Source organism: Cherax quadricarinatus, chromosome 1 (genome assembly GCF_038502225.1).
Source record: "Cherax quadricarinatus isolate ZL_2023a chromosome 1, ASM3850222v1, whole genome shotgun sequence".
In the NCBI taxonomy this organism is placed as follows: Eukaryota; Metazoa; Arthropoda; class Malacostraca; order Decapoda; family Parastacidae; genus Cherax; species Cherax quadricarinatus.
The window spans coordinates 53,989,862-54,012,934 of NC_091292.1; the positions used below are offsets into that span (position 1 = coordinate 53,989,862).

Consider the following 23,073-nt stretch of genomic DNA (forward strand, 5'->3'; position numbering starts at 1 on the left):
ATGCTCACAGTTGAGCACAGATAATGCTAATGATATGAAAACACTACATGTATTAACCGGTATGCAGGAATCAATTAATTTAACCCTTTGAGGGTTTTGGTCGTACTAGTACGTCTTATGCGTAGGGGTTTTTGACGTACTAGTACTCATAAATTCTAGCGGCCTCAAATCTAGTGGGAGAAAGCTGGTATGCCTTCATATGAAAGAATGGGTCTATGTGGTCAGTGTGCATCGCATAGATCTGAAAATCGTATGGGACATGTATGTATGGACCAATGAGATGTGAGAGGTGGGTTGAGGGAGGCAGGGGAGGAACCAAGGCCTCCCCCAACAAAGACAATAGCCCAACAACAGGCAGGCTGCTCCAAATTTTTCCCCAAGAAGTGGCACCATGCTAGTCAAATTGTACAGTGTTCACTGAAAATGTGCCACAATTGGGCAATAGTGTAATAGAGAAAGCATGTTAAAGGATTGAGTGTTAATCGATGGTCTACTGTAGAAGTGCTCCTGCTTCCTGACTATCTGTGTTTGCGCTTCCTGACTATCTTCTCAGGATTCTCCAAGGGTGATTACTGTCACTTATTTGATTACAGGGTTTTTGATGAAATCAGTTTAATAAACTAATTCTTTCCTTGTAAACAACATAATGAATCATTCTAGATCTTGACATCTTAAAGTGGATACAAGGTCATTTGTCAGAAGCTCATACAGCAAGTAGAACTTGTGGTTGGGCTTAATTTATCTCTTAACCCTTTGAGGTGAGTCCCGTTGAACTATTGCTTTGAAGCCTGGGTCGGTTTTGTTCTACGTAATAAGCTCAGCTCTCTCAGATAAGCTGTGAGCAGTAGATTTGGGCCTAGAATGGGTTTATGCGGTCAGTGTGCACCATATGAAAAAATCTTGCAGCATGCAGTGCATAATGAGAAAAAAACTTTTTTTTTTTAAACAGCAACTCTGCCGTATTTGACAGAATGGAAGATATACAGTGGTCCCCCGCTTTTCGTAGTTCCCGGCAATCGTAAAATTCGCCAGTCATAGGGGTATTTTCGTATAAACATGGACTCGCTTTTCATAGGTTGACTCGCGAGTCGTAGTTCGTCCGGGACGCGTACCCACGGCGTGAGCCGGGGCGGCAGCCAGTCTGGCATTGTTTACCAGTGAGCGAAGGTCCCCTCACGTGCTCCAGCGAAATATTTCATAATATTCCATTTATTTTAGTGCTTGCAAGTACTAAATAAGCTACCATGGCTCCAAAGAAAGCTCCTAGTGCCAAGCCTGTGGTAAAGAAGGTGAGAAATATGATTAAATTTAAGAAAACCATCATTGAACAATATGAAAGTGGTACAAGTGTGGCCGAACTGTCCAGGATGTATAAGAAACCCTACACAACCTTATGTTCCATAGTGGCCAAGAAAAAGGAAATAAAGGATGCTGTTGTTGCAAAGGGAGCAACTATGCTGACAAAAATGAGATCACCAGTACTGGAAGAGGTTGAGAAGTTATTATTGGTGTGGATAAATGAGAAACAATTAGCAGGAGATACTCTTATGACTTTGTTTATTTGTGAAAAGGCTAGGCAGTTGCATGAAGATTTGGTAAACAAATTGCCTGCAAATAGTGGTGAAGTGAGTGGATTTAACGCCAGCAAAGGCTGGTTTGAGAGATTTAAGAACCGTACTGGCATACACAGTGTGGTAAGGCATGGTGAAGCTGCCAGTTTGGACCACAAGGTGGCTGAAAAATATGTGCATGAATTCCAGGAGTACATAGAGGCTGAAGGACTGAAACCTGAACAAGTGTTCAATTGTGACGAAACAGGCCTCTTTTGGAAGAAAATGCCAAAGAGGACCTTCATTACACAAGAGGAAAAGGCAATGCCAGGACACAAGCCTATGAAAGACAGGCTGACGCTAATGTTCTGTGCTAATGCTAGTGGGGATTTCAAAGTGAAGCCATTACTAGTGTACCATTCTGAAAATCCCAGTGTGTTCAGGAAAAACAATGTTATGAAGAGTAAATTGTGTGTGTTTTGGAAATCTAATAGTAAGGCATGGGTCACGAGGGAAATTTTCGTCGAGTGGTTCAATGAAGTGTTTGGCCCTAGTGTGAAGGAGTATCTCCTGGAAAAGAAATTGGATCTCAAGTGCCTGCTAGTAATGGACAGCACCTGCTCATCCTCCAAACTTGGATGACCTAATTTTCGAGGAGTTTGGGTTCATCACAGTAAAGTTCTTGCCCCCGAATACCACTCCTCTACTCCAACCCATGGACCAGCAGGTTATTGCAAACTTTAAAAAACTCTACACAAAAGCAATGTTTCACAGGTGCTTGACTGTGACCACAGACACTCACTTGACCCTAAGAGAATTTTGGAGAGAACACTTCAGCATCCTCCACTGCATAACCCTTATAGGTATGGCTTGGGAGAGAGTGACTACCAGGACTTTGAACTCTGCCTGGAGAAAATTGTGGCCAGATTGTGTCGACAAGAGGGATTTTGAAGGATTTGGGACTGACCCTAATGAGCCTATGTCTGTTGTAAAATCAACTGTGGCACTGGGGAGTTCCATGGGGTTGGATGTGAGTTTGGAGGATGTGGAAGAATTGGTGGAAGACCGCAATGAAGAGCTCACCACTGAGGAGGTGCAAGAGCTTCAGCAGGAAGAGCAACACATCGCAGCTCAGAATCTTGCTGCAGAGGAGGAGGAGGAAGAGAGATGGAAGAAGGTGCCTTCTTCAGAAATTAAAGAGATTTTTACTATGTGGGGTAAGATGGAAAGCTTTATGGAGAAACATCACCCTAACAAGGTTGTTGCAAGCCAGGTTGGCAACATGTACAGTCTTGGGCCATTTTAGGGAAGTGTTAAAGAGACGCCAGAAACAGAGCTCTCTCCACAGTTATTTTGTGAGACAGGACTCCAGTGACTCTCAAGGTGGTCCTAGTGGCATTAAGAAACAGAGAAGAGAAGCAACCCCAGAAAAGCAAATGGTACCTGAGGTGTTGATGGAAGGGGAGTCCCCTTCCAAACTATAAACAATCCACTCTCTCTCCTCCTCCAGTCTCCCATACACTAAGAAGAATCTCCAATAAAGGTGTCATGTTGTTAATGTTTCATTCATCATTTCCCATTGTACTGTTTATGTACTACATGTATATTTCATGTTAAAATTTTTTTGTTTTAACCCTTTCAGGGTCCGTCCCGTAGATCTACGGCTTTATGTTCAGTGTCCAAACCGTAGATCTACGTCATAAGCTCAGCTCACTCTGATAAACTGTGAGTGGTACATTTGGGCCTAGATATGAGAGAATACATCTATGTGGTATGTGTGCACCACATAAAACAGATCCTGCAGCACACTGTGTATAATGAGAGAAAAAAACTGAAATCATGATTTTTCGATTAAAACAGCGACTTTGCAGTGTTTTTTCGTATGTTTTTTATAGTTTTATTTGCGATTTCTTAGTCTCATTTGGTAGAATGGAAGACATATTACAGAAATAGAGATGATTTTGATTGGTTTTAGCACTGGAAATGGCTTAAAACTGAGCTCAAAGTAGCAGAAATGTTAAATTTTTGCCGATGTTCAAGAGTAAACAAATGACCTCACACGTCTAATACACGCCAGCTGGTGGGTCTAGTATGCATTCACGAATATGGTGATGATATTTATACAATTATTGCAGTATTGCATAACAGTAAATCTTCTATTTTTTGGTGTGAATAAAAATTCATTATGTGAATAAAAAATCAAAATGGAATTTATTTGTAAAGCCTCAAAACATAACTAATGAACAGAGGAAATGTTAGTTTAGTTCCAAGAATACCTACATTGTTTATTCTGGACCCTATTTTGAAATTGGAATATTTTGAACTGTGTTAAATTGGCCAAATTACCAATTTCCAATCACTTTAATTTGTAGTTGAAACAGTTGACTTGGCGATTTCTTGTGCTCAATCGATAGAATAGAAGTAATACTAGAGAAATAGCTAAGAATTTGGTTGACTGGAATAATGTAATTGGCCTAAAATGGGAGTCAAAGTCGGCAAAATCGCCACTTCGCAAATATCGCTGACACATCAAAATTCGTGAGAGCATAATTTTGTCAATTTTCCATCAAATTTCGTACTTTTTGTTTTATTACCTTCACAAAAAGATTCTCTTCCATTTCATAAGAAAAAATACCATTTTTTTTTTTGAAAATTCTTGGACACTGGGGCACCACTTCAGATTTGGGCCTTGGACCCTGAAGGGGTTAATACTTCTGGGTGTCAGGAACGGATTAATTGCATTTACATTATTTCTTATGTGGAAAATTGATTTGTAAATCGTAAATTTCGTTTATAGTAACGGCTCCAGGAACGGATTAATTACGAAAAACGAGGGACCACTGTATTACAGAAAAAGAGATGATTTTGATTGGTTTCAGGATTGAAAATAGCTCAAAATAGCAGAAATGTTAAATTTTTACCAATATTCCAGAATATACAAAAGATGCCACTTGTTCAATACACATCCAACTGGCCAGTCTAATATGCATTTAGGAGTGTACTAACATTATAATGTAATTATCACAATGATGCAGTAGTCTGCATAACAGTAAATCTTCTATTTTTTGAGTGAATAAAAATTCAAAATGGAAAGCAAGCATAATATAAGAGGGTCTGGAGATGTGACTTAATAACAGACGAAACATGCTTTTAGTGCCAGGAATGTCTATATGGTGGACCCCCGGATTATGACGTAAAAATCGGATTAAGTAACATTTTTGTGTCAAAATATTGGCTCGGTTAACGACAAAGAACTCGGTTGAAGTCATTCGTCCTGAACGTGTCCACATGGCATGAGCAGCCCAGATACTCCATGTACAGCCAGTGTGCCATTGTTTACAAGCCACTGAGGACGATTCCCACATACATGCAATACATTTTGTATTATTCCATTGTTTTTAGAGCTTGTAACTGCTAAATAAGCCACCATGGGCCCAAAGAAAGCTTCTAGTGCCAGCCCTGTGGTAAAGAGGGTAGAAACATTATAGAATGACACAAAAGTGGTGGTGGTAGAGGGTACTTCCCCACAAACCAGCCAGGGTACTTCCCCACAAACCTGCCAGGGTACTTCCCCACACACCAGCCAGGGTACTTCCCCACCCACCAGCCAGAGTACTTCCCCACAAACCAGCCAGGGTACTTCCCCACAAACCTGCCAGGGTACTTCCCCACAAACCAGCCAGGGTTCTTCCCCACAAACCAGCCAGGGTTCTTCCACACAAACCAGCCAGGGCACTTGCCCACACACCAGCCAGGGTACTTCCCCACAAACCAGCCAGGGTACTTCCCCACAAACCAGCCAGAGTACTTGCCCACACACCAGCCAGGGTACTTCCCCACACACTAGCCAGGGTACTTCCCACAAACCAGCCAGGGTACTTCCCAACATACCAGACAGGGTACTTCCCCACACACAATTTGATTTGATTGGGACTTGCGCATGAGTGAATAGAATTTTTTTTTATTATTTTTTTTTATTATCACACTGGCCGATTCCCACCAAGGCAGGGTGGCCCAAAAAAGAAAAACTTTCACCATCATTCACTCCATCACTGTCTTGCCAGAAGGGTGCTTTACACTACAGTTTTTAAACTGCAACATTAACACCCCTCCTTCAGAGTGCAGGCACTGTACTTCCCATCTCCAGGACTCAAGTCCGGCCTGCCGGTTTCCCTGAATCCCTTCATAAATGTTACTTTGCTCACACTCCAACAGCACGTCAAGTATTAAAAACCATTTGTCTCCATTATCAAAGCTTATTGCTTGGGAAGCACTGAAAATTGGGTTGGGCAAATACGATTCTGTTAGTGGGATGGTTTGTGAAGGACCTGCCTAGTATGGGCCAACAGGCCTGCTGCAGTGTTCCTGCTTTCTTATGTACAAATATTTAGGTGAATACAGGAAAGAGTAAGGTTATGAGGATAACAAAAAGATTAGGTGATGAAAGATTGAATATCAGATTGGAGGGAGAGAATATGGAGGAGGTGAACGTATTCAGATATTTGGGAGTGGACGTGTCAGCGGATGGGTCTATGAAAGATGAGGTGAATCATAGAATTGATGAGGGAAAAAGAGTGAGTGGTGCACTTAGGAGTCTGTGGAGACAGAGAACTTTGTCCTTGGAGGCAAAGAGGGGAATGTATGAGAGTATAGTTTTACCAACGCTCTTATATGGGTGTGAAGCATGGGTGATGAATGTTGCAGCGAGGAGAAGGCTGGAGGCAGTGGAGATGTCATGTCTGAGGGCAATGTGTGGTGTGAATATAATGCAGAGAATTCGTAGTTTGGAAGTTAGGAGGAGGTGCGGGATTACCAAAACTGTTGTCCAGAGGGCTGAGGAAGGGTTGTTGAGGTGGTTCGGACATGTAGAGAGAATGGAGCGAAACAGAATAACTTCAAGAGTGTATCAGTCTGTAGTGGAAGGAAGGCGGGGTAGGGGTCGGCCTAGGAAGGGTTGGAGGGAGGGGGTAAAGGAGGTTTTGTGTGCGAGGGGCTTGGACTTCCAGCAGGCATGCGTGAGCGTGTTTGATAGGAGTGAATGGAGACAAATCATTTTTTAATACTTGACGTGCTGTTGGAGTGTGAGCAAAGTAACATTTATGAAGGGATTCAGGGATACCGGCAGGCCGGACCTGAGTCCTGGAGATGGGAAGTACAGTGCCTGCACTCTGAAGGAGGGGTGTTAATGTTGCAGTTTAAAAACTGTAGTGTAAAGCACCCTTCTGGCAAGACAGTGATGGAGTGAATGATGGTGAAAGTTTTTCTTTTTCGGGCCACCCTGCCTTGGTGGGAATCGGCCAGTGTGATAATAAAATAAAAAATATTTATGGAAGAACATCACCCTGATACAGCTGTTGCAGACCATGCAGGCAACATCTACAATGACAATGTTGTGTCCCATTTTAGGGAAATCTTAGAGATGCCAGAAACAGAGCTCTCTGGACAGATATTTTGTACGACAGGGGTCCAGTGACTCTGAAGCTGGTCCTAGTGGCATTAAAAAACAAAGAAGGGAAGTAACCCCAGATAAGGTTTTGGTACCTGAAGTCTTTATGGAAGGGGATTCCCTTTCCAAACACTAGTACACCTCTATCCCCTCCTCTCCTCCCGTCTCATCACTCATCAATAAGTCTTCAATAAAGATAAGTGTCATTTTATTATTTATTTATTCTGCATGTCTCATTGTTTTCTGTGTAGGGAAATGTATATTTCATGTAAAAAAAATGGTTTTGTTTAGTACTTTTGGGTGTCTGGAACAGATTAATTGGATTTCCATTATTTCTTATGAGAAAAATTAATTCGTATTACAACAGATTCAGTATAAGACACGCTCTCTGGAACGGATTAACGTCATAATCTGGGGGTCCACTATACTGTTTATTCTGGACCCTATTTTTAAAATGGCAATTTTTGAATTTTGTGTGAAACTGGCCAAATTACTGATTTCTGATCACTTTACTAGATAGTTGAAACAGGTAAATGGGTGGTTTCCTGTACTTAACCAAAAGAATAGAACGAATAGCTATGAGTTTGGGTGACTTGAACAATGGAATCGGCCAAAAAATAGGACGCAAAGTGAGCAAAATCACCGGTGTAAATATCACTGAGACCATTAACTTTGTGAGAGCGTAATTCCACGAGTTTTCCATCAAATTTTTGTACTTTTGGTTCCATTACCTTCGGAAAAAGATTCTCTGTTATTTCAGAGAATTTTTTTTTTTTTTAAATTCTTCGAACCTGAGAGCAAGTATGAGACCCAAGGTCTCAACCTTGAAAGGGGTAAAGGTCTCAAAGTTCTGAGAGACTGAGGTTTAACTTTTTTGCATGTGGCATAACTTCTAGCATAAAGATCAAGAAAACACTTTCACTTCAGGTACCATAATAAAACTTTGAAATCCTGACAGGAGGGACAGGTGTTTCCCTCAGGCCTGAATTCAGATTCCTGACTCAATATATAAAACACAACAATCACAATGCCAAAGTATGGCTATAGTAGTCATATTATATATCCTTTAAAGCACAGAATGCCAAAGGTACCCGAGGACTAATATCACCATCCTATTTAAGACAGAAAAAATAAACAGATGAGATTTGTCTCCAATCCCATCCACTGCATCCATGCGCTACAAGACTACTGGTCAATCAGATAAGAAAACTCAGCATCTTAGTATGTAACACTACAGAACTGAAAGCTTCAAAAACTCACAACAAAAGTGTATTTGCTACCTACTTTATAGAGATCCCTTATAAAGAGGGTTTACTGTACAGTGCCTGCATTCTGAAAGAGGGGTGAGGATGTAGCAGCTTGAACTGTTATGTCAGGCATACTTCTGGCAAGACAGTAATTAAGTAAATGATGGTGAATGTGCTACCTTGGTGGAAGATGGCCAGTGTGTTAGATGTTCAAAAAAGTAATTTATATTAATTAATGTGGTTCTTTACTTTCTCATTATTTCCTGCAATCTGTATACAGGCCCTCCATCACAAATTTGGCACCATTGGGACCTGTAGTGTGCCAGATTACTGAGTTTGCCAAATTACAGAGTGGTTAGGTTAGAATACACTTAATAAAATTAACCAACTTGACTCACACAGTTCATTGAACATCGGCAAAAATCAAACATTTCCGCTACTTTGAGCTCAATTTCAAGGTACTTTTCGTTATGAAAGCAATCAAATTCATGTCTATTTCTGTAATATATCTTCCATTCTATCAAATGAGTCCAAAAAATGAGAATACAACCATAAAAACCATACGAAAATATACTGCAAAAAGGCGGCTAATGGCCGAGAAGTGAACTCCCTTATTTATCGTACGTCTTTTTTATTTTTGTTGTACGTTAAGAAGCATCTTTCCATCATACATTGCCCAAGTTTCAATGAGATAGCCCAACAAACAACCGAGAAAAAAAATATTTACCAAAAATCATATATGGCAAACCCAAGCCAGGTACTGGAAATAAGTCACTTTGTCTAACTTTTCTGGGTTATCCCAGGTTCTCTATACATATGCTGCTATGTATGATAATCTATGTAACTGTATTTGTGTATACCTGAATAAACTTATTTACTTCTAGTCTGTCAACTGAGTACAAGAAACTGCCCATTCCCTTATTTCAACAACCCAATAAAGTGGTCAGAAATTGGTAATTTTGCCGATTTCACACAAATTTCAACAGATGCCAATTTCAAAATAGGATCCAGAATAAACAATGTAGACATTCCTGGCACTAAAATGACATTTTCTCTGTTCATTAGTCACGACTACAGGCCCCTCTTATATTACTCTTGCTTACCATTTGGAATTTTTATTCACAAAAAAAAAGAAAAAAAAAAATAGAAGATTTAATGTTATGCAGACTACTGCATTATTGTAATAATTGTATAAATAATGTCAATCCATTCTTGACTCTGTACTGGAATTTAGACTGGCAGGCGGACAGGTATTGGACAGTGACGTCATTTCTTTACTCTTGAGCTTCGCTAAAGAAAAGAACATTTTCGCTACTGTGAGCGCAATTTCAAGGTACTTTTCGTCATGAAAGCAATCAAAATCATATCTATTTCTGTAATATATCTTTCACTGTATCAAATGAGACCGAAAAAATGAGAATATAACCATAACAACCATACAAAAATATACCTCTAAGAGGCTGCTAATGGCTGAGAAGTGAACTCCGCTATTTGTGGTCTGATTTCTTTCATTTTTGGTGTACGTGAAGAAGTATCTTTCCATCATACATTGCCCAAGTTTGAATAAGATAACCCAACAAACAACTGAGAAAATAATAATAATAATAATAATATAATAATAATAATAATAATAATAATAATAATAATAATAATAATAATATCTTTATTTACTACACATACATGTACAAGGTATACAAGCTGACATCAGTGACATACTACTGTATAGAAAGGCACTTATGCTAAGTATTTCAAGAAAATTAGGTCAGTGTCCCAGGATAACACCCACACTAGTCGACTAACACCCAGGTACCCATTTACTGATGGGTAAACATAGACAACAGGTGTAAAGAAACATGCCTAATGTTTCTACCCTGGCTGGGAATCGAATATTTACCAAAAATCATATATGGCTAACCCAAGTCAGGTACTAAAAATAAGCCATGTTGACTTTTTTTTGGGTTATCCTAGGTTCTCTACACATATGCTGCTATGTGTGATAATCTATAGAGAGAAAATAACTTTTTTTTTCATGTTTATGGTGGAGTATGAGTGTATATCATAGTTAGCCCTGTGCTATACTCCGTTTTTTTCTAATATCAGTCCCCAAGACAGGGATAGGAAAATGGTATTTGTTTACCATATCCCCTTCATAACTCGTCGAACTGCTCGGTGTTATGCCAAATATTATTCATTCTGGAGTATTTAACATGTTTTATGTTATTTAAATTGTTTCTTATGTCATATTAGATCAATTGTGATAGGCAAATAAGCTGTAGTGTTGGTATTAGCGTAATGATAAAGCATATTCTCCTGCTTCATGACTGAGCTCATGGCAACCGACAGTGGCTTCAAAGCCACCTTATCTTTAATGGATAATGTACTGTGTAGGTGCTTTACATAATGAGAAGCATTTCTTTTATTCATTGGAACCATGGCTAGGGCTAAAAGTAAGCAGGTTAAAACAATAAATGGAGAAAAAGAAATTGGAATGACTTATGCAGCAAGTAGCACCACCAAACAGTACCAGCAGGTTGGTGTGGCGACCCTGGAAATTTGAAATTATGCTAGCCAAAATTAGTGCCGAATAACTGAAGGAACCGAAAAACTGATTGCCGGATTTGTGATGGTGGACCTGTATTAAACATGGTTGACTAAAAAAAATTTCTTTAGAGCTAGATATGGAAGACAAGCCTAACCAATCTTTCCACCTAGACAGGAGCCTTGGAGGGCCAGCATTTCACCAAAACAGGGAACCTGTTGAAACTTTCAGAGCAGCAGCTCCTTGACTGTATGGATGATTACTTTGGATCAGTGATTAATGCCTTTATATATGTAGAAGTGAATGGAGGCATTAACACAGCAGACACCTATCCCAACGGGCCATCAGTAAGTAGCACGAGTACTCAAAGTGCATTACATATATACAGAATGAAAAAAATAGTTTGATCAAGTTTCTAGTCTTGCTAATGATCACAATACCAGATTTTCCTCTCTTCTGTCTAGGATGGAACCTGCCGCTACGATGATACAGAAATTGGTGCGACCTGCAATGGCTATGTTCTCATTGAGTCCGGGAGTGAGAGCGCCCTGCACACGGCCATCAGGGATGTTGGACCTATCTCAGTAGGCATTGATGCCTCACAACTCTCCTTCCAGTTTTACAGCAGTGGTGAGTACACATACCCATAACCAACCCTTTCCTATTTTAAATAATCAGTTTGCCATGTTTTTTTTTTAAACATTAATTCTTAAGTTTCCTATTTTTCTCCAAATCATTTTCTTTATTGTAAGTAATGTTACATTAATCTAGATAAGAAGAGGGTTGGAATAGTTTTAAAAATGCAGTATTAGAATGTGGGGCAGAAGTTTGTGGCTTTAGGAGGGTGGGTGCAGGAGGAAAGAGGAGTGATTGGTGGAATGATGAAGGGTGTGATAAAAAGAGAAAAAGGTAGCTTATGAGAGGTTTTTACAAAGCAGAAATGTTATAAGAAGAGCAGAGTATATGGAGAGTAAATGAAAGTTGAAGAGAGTGGTGAGAGAGTGCAAAAGGAGAGCTGATGACAGAGTGGGAGAGGCACTGTCAAGAAATTTTGATGAATATAAAAAGAAAAATTTGGAGTGAGATAAACAAGTTAAGAAAACCTAGGGAACAAATGAATTTGTCAGTTAAAAACAGAGTAGGGGAGTTAGTAGATGGGGAGCTGGAGGTACACAAATAACCCACACATAGAAGAGAGAAGCTTACAGCGTTTCGGTCTGACTTGGACCATTTACAAAGTCACACTAATGTTCCAGTCATATTATTGTGCCTTTTTTTGTTATTTATGAGCTGGAGGTATTGGGTAGATGGCAGAAATATATTGAGGAACTTTTGAATGTCGATGAAGAAAGGGAGGCGGTAATTTCATGCACTGGACAGGGAGGTATACCATCTTTTAGGAGTGAAGAAGAGAAGGATTTGAGCAGAGGGAAGGTGATGAGGCATTGCATAGAATGAAAGGGGGTAAAGCAGCAGGAACTGATGGGATCATGACAGAAATGTTAAAAGCAAGGGGGGGACATAGTGTTGGAATGATTGGTAGTTTTATTTAATATATGTATGAAAGAGGGGAAGGTACCTAGGAATTGGCAGAGAGCATGTATAGTTCCTTTATATAAAGGGAAGGGAGACAAAAGAGACTGTATAAATTATAGGGAAAGAAGTTCATTGAGTATGCCAGGAAAAGTGTACAGTAGGGTTATTATTGAAAGAATTAGAGGCAAGACAGAGAGTAGGATTGCAGATGAGCAAGGAGGCTTTAGAGTGGGTAGGGGATGTGTAGATCAAGTGTTTACATTGAAGCATACATGTGAACAGTATTTAGATAAAGGTAGGGAAGTTTTCATTGCATTTATGGTTTAGAAAAGGCATATGATAGAATGGCTGGAGGAGCAATGTGGCAGATGTTGCAAGTATGTATATGGAATAGGTAGTAAGTTACTAAATGCTGTAAAGAGTTTTTATGAGGATAGTGAGGCTCAGCTTAGGGTGTGTAGGAAAGAAGATTACTTCCCGGTAAAAGTAGGTCTTAGACAGGGATGTGTAATGTCCCTATGGTTGTTTAATATAATTACAGATGGGGTTCTGAAAGAAGTAAATGCTAGGGTGTTGGGGAGAGGGGTAGGATTAAATTATGGGGTATCAAATACAAAATGGGAGTTGACACAGTTACTTTTTGCTTATGATACTGTGCTCATGGGAGATTCCAAAGAAAAGTTGAAAAGGTTAGTGGACAAGTTTGGGAGGGTGTGTAAAGGTAGAAAGTTGAAAGTGAACATAGATAAGAGTAAGGTGATGAGGGTATCAAACAATTTAGATAAAGAAAAATTGGATATCACATTGGAGAGAGGGAGTATGGAAGTGAATGTTTTCAGATATTTGGGAGTTGACATGTCAGCAGATGGATGTACGAAGGATGAGGTTAACCACAGAATTGATGAAGGAAAAAAGGTGAGTGGTCTGTTGAGGTATATGTGGAGACAAAAAACATTATCTATGGAGGCAAAGAAGGAAATGTATGAAAGTATAGTGGTACTAACACTATTATATGGGTGTGAAGCTTGGATTGTAAATGCTGCAACGAGGAGGCAGTTGGAGGTAGTGGAGATGTCCTGTCTAAGGACAATGTATGGTGTAAATATTATGCAGAGATTTCGGAGTGTGGAAATTAGGAGAAGGTGTGGAGTTAATAAAAGTATTAGTCAGAGGGCTGAAGAGGGTTTGTTGAGGTGCTCTGGTCATTTAGAGAGAATGGATCAAAGTAGAATGACATGGAGAGCACATAAATTTGTAGGGAAAGGGGTAAGGGTCATCCTCGAAAAGGTTGGAGGGAGGGGGTAAAGGAGGTTCTGTGGGCATGGGGCTTGAACTTCCAGCAAGCATGCATGAGCATGTTTGAGAGGAGTGAATGGAGACTAATGGTTTTTGGGACCTGACAGACTGTTGGAGTGTGAGCAGGGTAATATTTAGTGAAGGGATTCAAGGAAACCGGTTACATATTTTTATATATCTGGACTTCAGTACTGGAAATGGAAAGTACAATGCCTGCACTTTAAAGGAGGGGTTTGGGATATCGGTAGTTTGGAGGGATATATTATATATCTTCATATATGCTTCTAAACTGTTGTATCTGGGCACCTCTGCAGACAGTGATTATGTATGAGTGAGGTGAGTGTTGAATGATGATGAAAGTATTTTCTTTTTGGGGATTTTCTTTCTTTTTGGGTCGACTTGTTGAAAAAAAAAGAGAGGTTAGGTTACAAAAAAGCTATAAAAATAAATATTCATCTACAACCAAGCATATGTGAAAACGAGGCTGTGATGTGTTTGGCAACGAGGTAACCGAGGAAAAAATAGTAAAAGTTTAAATTTGAACAATGTACATCTTGATGAATTAGACACTTATGTAACACTTGGGCATCTTTATTGTGGAAGTGTTTCACCAACCAGTGGCTTCCTCAGTCCAATACAATCTTTTCAAGGCTGAGGGACTGAATATATTAACTCCAGGCTGAGGGAATGATTATTTCAAACTCCTTCTGATCTTCAAACATTCTTCTATGTATTGGACTGAGGAAAGCAGTGGTTGGCAAAATGCTTCCACAATAAAGATAGCCAAGTGTTGCAAAAGTGTTTAATTCATCAACTGTCAGTTCTCTAAACCAGTTATCTACCATTTACCTCTCTTAGCGGAAGAATGGTCTTTCATATCTAGGGCTGAATATCCTTACTACCATCAACATGTGTGGATATTAACTCCACACTTTCTCCTAATTTCCACACTACAAATTCTCTGCATAATATTTACACTACACATTGCCCTTAGACAGGACATCTCCACTGCCTCCAACCACCTCCTCACTGCAGCATTTACAACCCAAGCTTCACACCCATATAAGAGTGTTGATACCACTATATGTACTTTCATACATTTCCTTTTTTGCCTCCATTGATAATGCTTTTTGTCTCCATATAAACCTCAACACACCACTCGCCTTTTTTCCTTCATTAATTCTACTATTAACCTCGTCCTTCATAAACCCATCTGGTGACACATCAACTCCCAAATATCTGAAAACATTCACTTCTTCCATACTCCCTCTCTCCAATGTGATATCCAATTTTTCTTCATCTAAATCATTTGATACCCTTGTCACCTTACTCTTATCTATGTTCACTTTCAACTTACTACCTTTACACACCCTCCCAAACTCATCCACTAACCTTTGCAACTTTTCTTTAGAATAACCCATAAGCACAGTATCATCAGCAAAAAGTAACTGTGTCAATTTTTTTTTATTTGATTCCCCATAATTTAATCCCACCCCTCTCCCCAACACCCTAGCATTTACTTCTTTCACAACCCCATCTATAACTATATTAAACAACCATGGTGACATTATACATCCCTGTCTAAGACCTACTTTTACCAGGAAGTAATCTCCCTCTCTTCTACACACCCTAACCTGAGCCTCACTATCCTCATAAAAACTCTTTACAGCATTTAGTAACTTATTACCTATTCCATATACTTGCAACATCTGCCACATTGCTCCCCTATCCACTCTATCATATGCCTTTTCTAAATCCATAAATGCAATGAAAATTTCCCTACCTTTATCTAAATACTGTTCATATATATGCTTCAATGCAAACACTTGATCTACACATTCCCTACCCACTCTAAAGCCTCCGTGCTCATCCGCAATCCTATTCTCTGTCTTACCTCTAATTTTTTTTTAATGGTAACCCTACCATACACTTTTCCAGGTATACACAGTAAACTTATTCCCCTATAATTTTTACAATCTCTTTTGTCCCCCTTCCCTTTACATAAAGGAACTATAAATGCTCTCTGCCAATCCCTAGGTACCTTCCCCTCTTCCATACATTTATTAAACAAAAATACCAACCACTCCAACACTATATCCCCCATTGCTTTTAACATTTGTCATGATACCATCAGTTCCTGCTGCTTTACCCCCTTTCATTCCACGTAATGCCTCACGCACCTCCCCCACACTCACATCCTGCTCTTCACTCCTAAAAGATGTTATACCTCCCTTGCCAGTGCATGAAATGACTGCCTCCCTTTCTTCATCGACATTTAAAAGTTCCTCAAAATATTCCTTCCATCTACCCAATACCTCCAGCTCCCCATCTACTAACTCCCCTACCCGGTTTTTAACTGACAAATCCATTCGTTCCTTAGGCTTTCTTAACTTGCTTATCTCACTCCAAAATTTTTCTTTTCATCAAAATTTCTTGAGTGCCTCTCCCACTCTATCATCTGCTCTCCTTTTGCACTCTCTCACCACTCTCTTCACCTTTCTTTTACTCTCCATATACTCTGCTCTTCTTATAACACTTCTGCTTTGTAAAAACCTCTCATAAGCTACCTTTTCTCTTTACTTCATCATTCTACTAATTACTCCTCTTTCCTCCTGCACCCACCCTCCTATAGCCACAAACTTCTGACCCACATTCTGATACTGCATTTTTAAAACTATTCCAACCCTCTTCAACCCCCCCACCTTCTCATACTTGCACTATCCCACCTTTCTGCCATTAGTTGCTTGTATCTCACCCACACTTTCACCCCTCTCTTCCTTGTTGTTTCCATTTTCCTTTTGTTTCATCTACCTCTTACTCTAACTGTAGTTACAACTAAATAATGATATGATATATCAGTTGCCCCTCTAAAAACATGTACATCCTTAAGCCTACCCATCAACCTTATATCCATCAATACAGCATACTGTCATTTAGCACGAGTTAATTTGGCACGATTTGAGTTTAGCACTATTGAAGAATTGCGACACATTTTTATGTAACACGTCGTATGATCAATTTAACACGATTCGTGGGAGGGGAAAAAATTCTGAGTGTGCGGTTGCCTGCGGTGGGTTCTACCACTGATTCAGTAGGGGAGGCCTACTGCCATCCCTCCGCCACCCACACCCACTACGCTCCCAGCCTCCAGTTTGGTTCACACGCGTGCAGGATGAAGACACATACTCGGGAACCTAGCTGTGTTTATTTACGTACATATTTTCTTATTTTCATTGCCATTTGTTAAATCTGCCAAGTAATCATGGCACCCAGTAAACATACAAGTGTTACTGAAAGTGACAAGAAAAGGTTTAAGCGTTCAAGTCTAGGAATTGCGAAGAAAATTGAGATATTAGACAAGCTTAAGAGTGGATCACGTGTAGTGGATATAGTGAGGGCCTATGTCCTTAATGAAACGTCAGTTCATACAATTAAAAAGAACAAGGCAAATATACGAGCTTGTGTAATGAATAACCCAAGATGTCATCTCATGAAAAGAATGACACGTAGGTCCCAACAAGTAAAAAAAAACAGAAAACTTGTTGCTTGAGTGGACTGAACAAAAGACAAAGAAAGGTGTACCACTTAATTTCCTCTTAATTAGGGAAAAGGCCTTACAGTTGTTTAAAGCAGTGTGTGATAAGGAAGAAAGGCCTGAAAAAGAGTGTGTTTAGCACAGGCTGGTTCCACAACTTTAAGTTGCATAATAAGTTACATAATTTTAAGTTTTCTGGTGAAAGTGCTTCAGCTGATCATACAGCAGCAAGTAATTTTCCTGATGAATTGCAGGAAATCATTTCTGAGGGTGGCTATGAGCCACATCAAGTGTTTAATGCTGACAACACAAGTGTTTTTTTGGAAAAAAATGCTAACACGAACTTATATCAGTCAGTAAGAGAAGAGTGCACCAGGCTTCAAGACAGCAAAGGAACGCTTCACCTTGCTCTTTTGCGGTACTGCATCAGGTAATTTCAAGTGTAAGCCCATGGTTATTTACTACTCTAAGAATCCTCGTGCTTTGAAAGGTGTAGATAATAACACCTTACCAGTAATTTGGAGGTCAAACCAGTCAGCATGGATGACAGAGGAAATATTTATTGACTGGTTTAAGCATCACTATTTCTGAAGTCAAGTTTTCCCTGCACAGCAAGAACCTTGCATTCAAGGCTCTCTTCATTCTTGATAATTCTCATACTCATCCACAAGCTTTGCTGGATGTGACCCCACATGTAAAAGTTGTATTTTTACTTCCAAATACAATATCTTTAATACAACCACTGGATCAGGGAGTTATTAAGTCATTCAAGTGTAAGTACACAAAAAAAGTTATGAAAAAACTAGGTGCATCAATGGACTCTGATTCCAACTTGGCAGTACCAAGCTTCTGGAATAAATTTAACATTGCAGATGCTATCAGCTATGCAAGAAGTGCATGGAATGAAGTACCCCAATCAGCATTAAATGCAGGCTGGGGAAAGTTATGGCCTTCTGTGGTTAATTCTTTCACTGGTTTACCCTTGCTAGAGTCAGGTTCAGGAAACTGTTTAGCTGGCAAGGAGATTACCAGCTGATTGTTTTGAAGATATGAATGAAAAAGATGTGAATGAGCTCTTAGAAGATGATGATGATGAAGACGGGAGTCCAGAGGAAATGTTAGCAGAGCTCGATGCACAGATACAAGGGAGGGACATAACAGACAACCAACAACCATCCACCTCAGCCAAGTAGGGCCACACCATATATATAGTACTCTCTCCACAATCATCCACACACACCATTACCCACAATTTAAGGAAGAAATACCATTATTTCTATTTCATTTGTAGTCTTAAGCAGTAATGTGTAACAATGAACCACAATTACATGTTCACTTTTATTTTTGTAAGATCTGTTGGTCTATAAAAAGTTGTTTGGCTTTTGGGGGGCTCCCAGGAACGTAACCCTATTTTCCCATAAGTTCTTCAGTTCATTTAGCACGATTTTTACCTAACACAGCATTTTCAGGAACGTAACTACCGTGCTAAATAACGGTCTACTGTGCATAATCTAACAAACTACTTTCATTACATGCTGTATCATATCTTATATACTTATTTATCCTCTTTTTCATAAAATATATATTACTTATTACCAAACCTCCCTCTACACACCTCAATTAAAGGCTCTTCATTTTCATTTACCCCCGGCACCCCAAATTTACCTTTAATGGTTGGACCTCTTAGAGAAGGCCTGAGCTTGCTACCACCTGCAGCTCATAAGACTGCTATCCCCACGAACCCCTTTGGGGCGGGGCAGATGGCAGACCAGAAGCCTAGCTTCTCCCTATGAGCCCCGTGAGGGCGGGGAATGTGGCTATGCCTGGGGACACTTGGTCCCAAAGATGAGGGGGTACTTGTTCCTCCTCCTATAGGAGACTTAAGTCTTGAGATACTCCCCAGATAGGGAGCCAAGGCCGGGTCACCACTACTTGGAAAAGACCCGGGCCGGGAGAGTACCGGCGAATAAAAAAAAAAAAAAATTAACGGTTGGAGCAATCTACAGAGTACCGCACTCCAATATTTACTCACTTAGTAAAATCTAAGGAACATGATAACTGACACAAAGATGAATAAACACCACCTGATACTTACAGGCAACTTCAACATAAACCTCATCCATGACAATGACCTACAAGTAACTGAATTCACAAACACTATGAACTGTTTACTTCTGCCAACCATAACAAAACTCTACAAGAATCTTTGGGCCAAGTGCCGCATTACTTGACCGTATCTGGACAAACGCTATCCCCATTAACAACAGTGCATTAGTGTTCGCAATAAAGCTAACAGAATTCTTGGCTTCATAACTAGAAGTATAAATAACAGAAGTCCTCAGGTTGTTCTTCAACTCTATATATCCTTGATTAGGCCTCATTTAGATTATGCTGCTCAGTTCTGGTCACCGTATTACAGAATGGATATAAATGCTCTGGAAAACGTACAGAGGAGGATGACAAAGATGATCCCATGTATCAGAAATCTTCCCTATGAGGATAGGCTGAGAGCCCTGAATCTGCACTCTCTCGAAAGGCGTAGAATTAGGGGGGATATGATCGAGGTGTATAAATGGAAAACAGGAATAAATAAAGGGGATGTAAATAGCATGCTGAAAATTTCCAGCCAAGAAAGGACTCACAGGAATGGTTTCAAGTTGGAAAAATTCAGATTCAGGAAGGATATAGGAAAGCACTGGTTTGGTAATAGAGTTGTGGATGAGTGGAACAAACTCCCGAGTACAGTTATTCAGGCTAAAACATTGTGTAGTTTTAAAAACAGGTTAGATAAATACATGAGTGGGTGTGGGTGGGTGTGAGTTGGACCTGACTAGCTTGTGCTGCTGGGTCTGGTGCAGTGCTCCATCCTTGAGTTTAGTGACCAGACTGGGTGGGTCACTGGGCTAATGTGGGGGGGGGGGAGGACATGGACCTGCTCCGCATGGGTCAGTAGGCCTGTTGCAGTGTTCCTTCTTTCTTATGTTCTTATTAAAAGCATGCATAATCACAGATAACACCACTGACCACTATCTCACCTTTCTCATAACCAATTTATGTAAATTGCCCCAGGACACAAGTAAGATCACATTCTGAGTACATGATGAGTCATTAGTTAATAATTTTATTTCAGCATTAAGCAACATCGACTGGCAGAGTGAGCTAGCAGTCAACCTCGATAACAATGAACGTGTTAATATTTTTTTACCAAAAAACCCATAACCTCTATAACAGGCATTGCCCAATAAAAACAAAGCAGATCACAGCAAAGAGACTAAACAGCCGCTGGCTTACTAACAGCATTCTCAAATTTATTGATAAAAACCATCTATATGAAAAACAGTACAGAATGGGTCTAATAACAAATAATCTGACAAAACGTTACTTGTCAATACTAACTAATCTAATAAGTAGGTAAAAAAAAAAAATTATAACAAAAACAGATTTCATGACATAAAAGATGATATGAAAGAAAAAAAGGAAAACCCTATCTGAAATTCGAGGATCTAAAAAGCTGTCTCAAAACATTGATTAACTTAATGAAACCAGAAGAACTTCTCCTCCAGGCAACAGATACTGCCAACAAACTTTATGTCTTTTTCTTGACCATAAGAACAAAGCTAGCAAACAAAATCCCAAACTCAAACACTCACCAAAGGACTACCTCACTGGTAACTATACCCAAATACTCTATTTCTAGCCCCAACCAACCCTACTGAAATCTTGCTCATCATCAAAACACTAAAGAACAAGACAGGAGACCTAAATAACTTAACACCACTCATGTATAAAAAAACCTTCTCTTTTTAAGAAATTCAATGAATTTTCCACCTTCTCATCCATACTCAAGACAGTAAAGGTTACCCTGATCCTCAAAGGAGGTGATCCAACTGAACTGGACAACTATAGGCCTATATCAAACTTGCCCCTACTATCTAAAATCATTGAAAAATTAATTCACAAACAAGTCTACTCCTACCTAGTACCCCACAACATACTTAACCCAACAGTTTGGATTTAGACCAAAAAAAGTGCTAACAATGCAATTATACATATGCTTTAATATATTCAGCACTCGAAAAAAATGAAATTCCCCTGGGACCTACAAAAAGCATTTGATACAGCTGACCATGACCTATTGCACCTAAAACTTGAACATTATGGGGTCAGAGGACACTCCCTTGATTGCTTAAAATCTAATCTTAGCAAAAGAAACCAGTATGTATACACAAATAGCGTTAACTCCACTACACAACCTATTCTTGTTCGAGTCCCACAGACAGTGACAGCTTGTGTATAGGCACTGCGGAACTGCAGCACTCCCTATTTTCACTCGATATTATCGATAACATTCAATATGAGTTTTTTCTTTAATTCTTTCTTTATATTTGTAGGGTGTGCAAAAGAAGAAAATTAAAGGTGAATACAGGAAAGAGTAAGGTTATGAGGATAACAAAAAGATTAGGTGATGAAAGATTGAATATCAGATTGGAGGGAGAGAGTATGGAGGAGGTGAATGTATTCAGATATTTGGGAGTGGACGTGTCAGCGGATGGGTCTATGAAAGATGAGGTAAATCATAGAATTGATGAGGGGAAAAGAGTGAGTGGTGCACTTAGGAGTCTGTGGAGACAAAGAACTTTGTCCTTGGAGGCAAAGAGGGGAATGTATGAGAGTATAGTTTTACCAACGCTCTTATATGGGTGTGAAGCATGGGTGATGAATGTTGCAGCGAGGAGAAGGCTGGAGGCAGTGGAGATGTCATGTCTGAGGGCAATGTGTGGTGTGAATATAATGCAGAGAATTCGTAGTTTGGAAGTTAGGAGGAGGTGCGGGATTACCAAAACTGTTGTCCAGAGGGCTGAGGAAGGGTTGTTGAGGTGGTTCGGACATGTAGAGAGAATGGAGCGAAACAGAATGACTTCAAGAGTGTATCAGTCTGTAGTGGAAGGAAGGAGGGGTAAGGGTCGGCCTAGGAAAGGTTGGAGAGAGGGGGTAAAGGAGGTTTTGTGTGCGAGGGGCTTGGACTTCCAGCAGGCATGCATGAGCGTGTTTGATAGGAGTGAATGGAGACAAATGGTTTTTAATACTTGACGTGCTGTTGGAGTGTGAGCAAAGTAACATTTATGAAGGGGTTCAGGGAAACCGGCAGGCTGGACTTGAGTCCTGGAGATGGGAAGTACAGTGCCTGCACTCTGAAGGAGGGGTGTTAATGTTGCAGTTTAAAAACTGTAGTGTAAAGCACCCTTCTGGCAAGACAGTGATGGAGTGAATGATGGTGAAAGTTTTTTTTTTTTCGGACCACCCTGCCTTGGTGGGAATCGGCCAGTGTGATAATAAAAAAATAAAATATATATAATTCTTAAGCTTAATGTCAGTAGCCATCCCACAGTACATGAAAAAATTACAAAAAATCCTTGTGTGGAACTGTGTGCTGCACATTTCCAGCGACTCTGTGTTTGGCTGTTGTGTGCATGCACACATGTCTGAGATAAGACGCTGCAAGCTAGGTAGAGAGAGCACTGTCGCTGACGTAGTGCCGACCCTGTTGTGCAAGTGTAAGGTAGTGTTTCTTTTTGACTCAGCGATGTGTGTTGTGCTTAAAAACCATGTACCATATTCTTGAATGTGATAAAAGTGTAGAATTAGATGATTATCATACTTCCAGCTATTTTGTTTAATTCAAAGTTTTTTTTTTAGGTAAGTAAAAATTTTTTTTTTTTTTTATGATTTTATCAAGCTTGTGTATAAATTTTCTTTGTACATGCTTGTTTTGTTTTATACAATATTAAAACAATGGCTAAAAAATTTCTGATGCAGCACCTCCACTAATTTTAGCTACAAGCTGCCATTGCCCACAGGGTAGTGTCCTTGGCCCACTTCTCTTTCTCATTTACATCAATGACCTCCCAAATGCATCTAAACTC

General features: G+C 39.7%; 2 protein-coding genes across 2 annotated transcripts in view; one reads left to right on the forward strand and one right to left on the reverse strand.

The window, feature by feature from the left end:
* The window catches only part of Atg14 (autophagy related protein 14), a 231,955-nt gene that overhangs the window by 107,145 nt on the left and 101,737 nt on the right, over nt 1–23,073 (reverse strand). The window lies entirely within an intron of this gene.
* LOC128689518 (digestive cysteine proteinase 1) overlaps nt 1–23,073 on the forward strand; it is a 57,396-nt gene that overhangs the window by 27,809 nt on the left and 6,514 nt on the right. The window contains exons 4-5 of the mRNA XM_053777895.2: nt 10,956–11,129; nt 11,247–11,412. Coding sequence (XP_053633870.2) covers nt 10,956–11,129; nt 11,247–11,412 — 340 coding nt within the window. The remainder of the gene's footprint in view (nt 1–10,955; nt 11,130–11,246; nt 11,413–23,073) is intronic.